The sequence below is a fragment of the Carcharhinus amblyrhynchos genome, chromosome 31, assembly GCF_965287045.1.
Source record: "Carcharhinus amblyrhynchos chromosome 31, sCarAmb.v2.hapA, whole genome shotgun sequence".
Lineage (NCBI taxonomy): Eukaryota > Metazoa > Chordata > Chondrichthyes > Carcharhiniformes > Carcharhinidae > Carcharhinus > Carcharhinus amblyrhynchos.
This window is the reverse complement of record NC_137354.1, coordinates 6311117-6318306: the sequence shown is the minus strand read 5'-3', so window position 1 is coordinate 6318306 and position 7190 is coordinate 6311117. Positions and strand designations below refer to the sequence as shown.

Genomic DNA, 7190 nt, shown 5'->3' with positions numbered 1-7190 from the left:
TCTAAAGTTCCAGAACAAAGTGTCCCAGGGACAGACAGCAGGCAGCTCTGCGCAAGCGCACTCCGCTTCTCTCTCCCTCAGCAAGCCAGGACCGGCCAGACTTTCGAACGTGGGGTACGTGCCACGGGCGCTGATTGGCCGAGCCGCCGGTGGGTGGAGCCAATCTCCGCCGCATTTGGAATACCAAGCCTATTATGGAAAGATGGGCGGGGCAGGCGGGCAAGGGGCGGGGCCGTACTTGCGTCAACTCTCTATAAAAACGCGGCGCTGCCGGCCACTGTGGCATTCCGCTGTCAGTCCTCCCTGGAAGAGGAGGTGTGTAAGTCGGCATCGTTAAATCCACCGCCTCGTCCTTCGCCGGCCAGCAATGTGCCACGGACGGGTTCCCGTGCCTCCTGAGCCCCCTCTGCCTCCCTCCTCTTGGGGCAAGCTGCTGCAGAAGATCGCCGACCTGACCGGAGGGAGCGGCGGTTCCCCCTCGCAACAACAGCCGGCAGCCCAGCCACTCCAGCACCAAGTGCCCGAGAGCCAGCCCGGGCTGGACGCAGACAGCGGTAAGTGCAATAGGGGGAGGGGGTCTAGGTTGACAAGTTCCCATCAAAAACAAGGTCAGTGTGGACTGGGCACATTAACTCTCCCTCTACTCTGAGAATATTGTATTTTCTTACTAAGTTACAAAGCCAATTCTCAGTGGACTGGCCGACTCCATTCCTTGCTCCTAAAACTCAATCCAATTCCTGATCCCCACAGGAGGCTGACAAGGCATTGCACCCTATCTTGGACTTGATCTGGGTTAAGGATTTCCAACACCACTTTTGTCGGATCTTAATGTAATATCATTGGATACTTTATAGCCCCCCGATCTCGTATTTTGTTTGCTCCCATTCTTAATTCTCCCACTAAACATGTTAATGTTGCCTTCCATGTCTAAGGTGATCCTGTTTCCCTGTTCCCACACTGTAAATCCTTGAGTGACATTTTATTGAAATATAAAAATGCCCCACTGGTTCAGATTAGAGTTTAGATTTGTCTTTGTTAATTTGCTGCTTGGGGGGAGGAGGAGGTGGGTCTGTTCTGGTCTTTAAACGTCTTAGTGTTTTTTTTGTCTCTGGTTGCAAATAAGTCTGTCTGTCTTTGGGGTTCTCTGGTTTTAATGTCTCAAAGTTGAGAATTTAGGTTTTTAGTTTGTCAGGGGTTCGAATCTGGTTTTTGAAAATGGGAAATGTCTTATTTTCTTTAGGGTCCATCTTTAAGTGTCTGGTGTAGATTATGAACATCTGAGCTTTTGTCATTGTTCCGGGGGGAGGGGGTCTTGTGTTTTCTATTTGTTTAGGCCTCTTTAATGTAACTCTCCAGATTTGGAGTAGGGGGGGTCCTGTTCTAGTTTTAATATCTGTACAATTTGGGAGGGGAGTCTATTCTGGCTTTAATATCTCTGGTACTTTTGGGGGTCATGTTTTAGCTTTGGGTTCTAAGTTTTTTTTAATGTCTCTGGTGCAGATTATGGGAGTCTGGAATCAGATAGTGAGTCGATCACTGATGATCCTTTCGAGGAGTTCCTGTGTGCCGATGTGATCCAGTTGATCGAACAGAGCCTGAGTGAGGCAAAGCAGGGGGCCCTGCGCTGCTTCAAGCTGCTGATCCCGGACCAGTTGACGGCTCAGGTGGCGGATGAGCTGCTGCGGCTGGCGGCCGGGGAACCGTGCGGGCTGCGGGGCGCCGTGCTGCACCTCAGCGTGGAGGACCAGGCCGGCTGCAAGGACGTGGACCGGATCGTGGTGGATGCCAGCCTGCCGCCCACCTTCGAGCTGGCCCTGGTGCTGAGGCTGGAAGGTGGCTTGTGGTGCAAATTCCAGGACTTCCTGAGCTCCGGCCCCTCATTCACTCCAGGCTACAGCCAGGCACTCCGGCTCAGCCCCAGGTTCCGGATCATTAAGAGAAAACTGTACAGCTCCACTGAGATCTTCATTGAAGAGTGCTGAGATGGTGGCTCAGATAATGACACTGGGACCCAAAATAATCTCACCTGGACTGAATAGGTCAATTCACTCACCCTGCACACCAGCTCAGAACTAAAAGCTAATGCATGGGAATTTGTACACACTGCAAGAGAGCAGTTAAGTGCAGTCTTAACATCATGTGGAGCTAGTTCTGTACTGGCCCGAGGGGCTATTTGTTACCTCTCAGTCAGAAAGCTTCACTTCCAGACATGGTGCTATTGTGTGGTGTTGTTCCCAAACTGGGGAACAAGTAGGTAGGTCTGCAGGGCAGCCTACCAGAAGGACTCATTGATTTACATACAAAAAACTTTTTTGATACTTTGGTGTTTCTTCAGTATGGTTTGTACTCTTGAAATAAAATTTCTCTTGGTACTTTATTTGTTTGCTTAAGTCTCTCTCAAATGACACAGCAGGGAATGTTCACTAGTTTGCTTTCCTGACTCTTCAGGAGATATTACTCATTGTGTAACCCTGTTACTGGGCTTGACATTTGGTTCAGATTAAGAATTGCATCAGCCATGGTTCTATTTCACTGGTGCTCTTTTACACACATGTCTCAGTGCTCAGGGCTTGTTGCAATTCCTGAATTTTTATTGGTCTTTCTGACTTGCATCACACCAGTTGCCCAGCTGTGTAGATTATCTTCCTCCTCCCTCAATGGATAAGGTAGTTTCCCAGTAGCATAATTTATTGAACCTTCAGACTGTCAACACTTGCAATACAATAGTATTCATTTTGTGCCTTGTTCTTCCACTCAGGCACTCCCCCCACCCTGCTACTATAATCTGTCATTTGGTTAATATTTAAGTGCTGATCTGAGTGATGTGGTTTGGATATTGCCAGAACCTCTGCCTGCCTTCTCTGCTATCTGACAGTCATTTTATGTAGGATATTGACACCACTTGACAAGCTGACACTTGTCTAAGATGTGTTTATATCCAACCTCATTTGTGAGCAGTTAGTGTGTTCACTTGCTGGTCAGCATCTGATTGAGAATACCTTTCCCTAGTAATAGAAAGGAGTTTTAGTTCACAGTAAAACAATATAAAGCAATCAACCTATCCAGAGATCACTTTTTGGGGGGGGAAAGCTTTTTCTGTAGAAGGGCTTGTGGATTCAGTATTTAAACCTGCACACTTTGCTGAAAAGGTAAAAGTAAAGTTTGTTTGATTAGTGTTACAAGGCTTACATTAACACTGCAGTGAAGTTACTGCAAATTCCCCTGGTCAGCACACTCTGGTGCCTGTTTGGGTAAATGTACCCAACCAGCGTGTTTTTCAGAATGTGGGAGGAAAGTAAATAGAGAACAAAGTCCACACAGATGGTGACCCAAGCCAGGAATTAACCCAAGAACTGAGGCAGCAGTGCTAATCACTACCACCCAAGTTGCCATCCCTCTTTCCTTCCCCCCCCCCCCCCCCCCCCCACCAAAATGACCTGAGGCCTGGTGTGGGGTAGGGAGAAGAGCTGACTGGTGATTTAACCTGAGGATTGCCACACTTCAAGGGACAGACAAGGTTGAGAAGATGGGGCTGTCATGAATAACCACTGCCAGTTTGGGATTGAACCCATACTGTTGGCCTTGCTCCACATCACAAACCAGCTGACTGAGCTAACCAACTAGAACAGTAGCTATACATTCAACTTTATCAAATATGACTGACATTCACCAAACAGGACTGAATGTATTAAGTGATTGAATGTTCTAATCTTGGATTGCTTTAATTGAGTATATTTTATTTATCAACTTAGTCTTATTACAAAAAACTCTGCTTTAACAATCTGGCAATTCATAAAATCCCAAGCAGTTTAGAAAGTGGTTATGTTGCATCCACTAACAGTGACATGTGTAACTTCTAATGTAGGGAAAGGAAATCAGTCATTGCAACATGTACATTGGTCAGAGAATTAGGCTTGGTTGCCAATAGTCCAGCCTTTAGTCACCAGTCCTGTGTATCTCTGAACTGCTTTCTTTGTGAAACACCTTGGGATATTTTGCTACATCAGCAGCCAAAGCAGTAAATTTACCTTGTGCAGTTCCAAAGAATTTTCTGTTCAATATACTTCCCCAATTTGTGGAATTATAGGCAGATCAATAGTACAGCTGTGAATTTGGCTAGTGCAGATTAAAATGATGCTGCATTTATTGATATAGATCTTGTGACAGCTTACCAAAGGAGGGGAAGGAAGTGCATCATCAGTCCAAGTGTTGCATTTGAGTCTATAGATCATTTTCTGATTAGTTTCTTTGTCTCTGACAATATGGTTTCTGTTTTTTTAAAAAAAAAACCAGCTGTTATGAGCTGTGTTCTCTGCTATGCCCAAACAAGGAGCTTCCCTGATAGTGTAGAGGGGTGATGGCTGTGTCAGCTAACTTGCCAAATGATAGAAACCATATATTAAAGTAATATAGCCATAACTTGACTCTACATCAATGAAGATCCAGTGATTCACCAGAGATGAGGGACAGAATCTGTCATCTTGTACTCTACATACATCAGTATCAAATTCAAAGTCATTACAACACAGAGGCCATTCTGCCACTGAGTCTAAACTAGCTGTTGCTATAGCAACCTAGTCAGCCCCATTCTTCTGCCCTGCAAGTTTATTTCCCACAAATGGCAGTACAATTTCCTTTTGAAATCATGGTCACTGCTTCCACCCTCTTCAGCAGTGAGTTCCATGTCATTGCCATTTGTTGCGTTTTTAAAAAAAAAACTCCTGAAAATTCAGCTTCACCTCTTGCCCAAAATCTTAAATCTGTAATGCCTGTTGCAGTCTGCTTTTCAATGCCTATCTTGTCCAAACTTGTCGCAGTCTTGTAGACTTCAATCACGTTTCCTTTGCTCCAAGCAGAACAATGAACAACCCAGATTCTCTAACTTAACCGTGTAGCTAAAGCCCCTCATCCCCAGAATCATTCTGGTAAATCTCTACACTCTCAAGAATCCGCACAATCCTCTCATGTCCTGACCAGAGCTTTGTGAAGAACAAAGAAGAAAGAAAATTACAGCACAGGAACAGGCCCTTCGGCCCTCCAAGCCTGCACTGACCATGCTGCCTGACTTAACTAAAACCCCCTACCCTTTTGGGGATTATAGTCCTCTATTCCCATCCTATTCGTGTATTTGTCAAGACGTCCCCTAAAATTCACTACAGCAGCCGCTTCCACTACCTCCCCTGGCAACGAGTTCCAGGCACCCACTACTCTCTGTGTAAAAAAAATCTCCTATACATTGCCCCTCACACCTTAAACCTGTGCCCTCTAGTAATTGGCTCTTCCACCTTGTGAAAAAGCTTCTGACTATCCACTCTGTCCAGGCCCCTCATAATTTCGTAGACTTCTGTTCAAGGGCAATTACGGATGGACACTAAGTGCTGGCCCAGCAAGTGACGCCCACTTCCCATGAATTGAACAATGTTAAAAATACAGAAAAGTAGAGCCCCGGGTTTGATTTCTGGCTTGGGTCATTGTCTGTGTGGAGTTTGCACATTCTTCCCACGTCTGCGTGGCTTTCCTCCAGATACCCCGGTTTCCTCCCAATGCAAAGATGTGCAGGTTAGATGGATTGGCTATGCTAAATTGTCCCTTAGTATCCCAAGATGTGTAGGTTAGGAATGTGCTGTTGGACAGTTGGTGCAGACTTGATGGGCTGAATGGCCTCCTTCTGCACTGTATGGACTCTATATGAATAAACAACAAAGAAAATTACAGCACAGGAACAGGCCCTTCAGCCCTCTGAGCCTGCACCGACTATGTGACTGAACTAAAACCCTCTATGCTTCTGGAAAGAACAAAGAAAACTGCTTCAATGAAAACTCCAAAAAGTAGACACCAAATCTACTCAATCTTTAATAATACGGCCATGTACTCAGCCTAGGAATCTCAGAATGCTGAAAGCTTAGTAACAGCTCAAACTATAATAACTATCAAAGGAGAGGCAACTGATGCATTGTTAAATGTCCCAATAATAATGAGATGAGCAACTAGTTAATCTGTTTGTTGATGGAGCTCAATTGAGGAAGGAATAGTATACCTGGGAGCTCAGATAGTAATAAAAACATGGTGGAATAACTGAACACTGTGCATATTGATGTTATAGATCGTTTTATTAACAAGAGGGGGGAAGCTTTCCTGCTGTAGTGGACAATAAAATAGTGATGTGGGCGCTTTGATTTCCACTCGGGCCAGGACAGGTTTAGTTTAAAATTTTGATACACGGTGCAGTACTTCATCGGAGTGACAGCTTGACTTATAGAGATGAGACTACCACCAACTGAACCAAACCAGCACTAATGTGATGGGCTGAATGGCCTTCTGTATGATTCTATAACTAACAGTGACCAAAATATCAGGCCGCCTATTTCCAGTTAACACCACTTAAAGTTCCACAGTGCCAGCCATGACTGACCCTTCCTGAGTGGAAACAGTTTTTTTTCATTGATGAGATGTGGGCATCACTGGCTGGGCCAGTATTTATTGCCCATCCCTAAGTGCCCTTGTTTAGAGGTGGCACAATGATTAGCACTGCTGCCTCACAGCACCAGGGACCTGGGTCACTGTCTGTGTAGAGTTCACACATTCTCCCCATGTCTGTGTGGGTTTCCTCTGGGTGCTCCGGTTTCCTCCCACACTCCAAAGATGTGCGAGTCAGGTTGATTGGCTATGCTAAATTAAACCAAGTTATGAGGATAGGATGGGATTGTGGTCATTACAGGATTGATGGGCTGAATGGCTTCCTTCTGTACTGTAGGGATTCTGTGACTCTAGAGAGCAGTGAAGAGTTAGACATGTGGCTCTGGAGTCACATGTAGACCAGACCAGGTAAGGACAGCAGATTTCCTTCCCTAAGGGCATTAGTGAACCAGATGGGTTTTACAAGTGACAATAATTTTATGGTCATCATTCAAACTTTTAATTCAAATTTCACCATCTGCTGTGATAGGATTTGAACCAGGGTCCTGAGACTACGCCCCAGACTCTTTAGACGAGTTCAGTGGCCACCTTCCCTTGGCTTATACTTCGCTCCTGACTAACATTGGTTCCAATTTGCTACTCTTCATACCTTTTAATCTTCTCCATTACGTGGTACCTTGTCAAAGGGACTCTTTACACCACACACATTGTATTGTTTCCATAAACTGTACCTATCACCACGTCAACAGAGCACCAGGACATACAGGCACAAA

The 7190-nt window shown here is 45.3% G+C and overlaps 1 protein-coding gene across 1 annotated transcript; it reads left to right on the top strand.

Annotated features, from left to right (window-relative positions):
- Positions 1-293: 293 nt before the first annotated feature.
- Positions 294-2377, top strand: ddit4 (DNA-damage-inducible transcript 4). The gene is made up of 2 exons (XM_080215804.1): positions 294-554; positions 1501-2377. Exons 1-2 carry the CDS (start codon positions 368-370, stop codon positions 1980-1982), a joined length of 669 nt encoding a protein of 222 aa, XP_080071930.1. The 5' UTR covers positions 294-367; the 3' UTR covers positions 1983-2377.
- The last annotated feature ends 4813 nt before the right edge of the window (positions 2378-7190 follow it).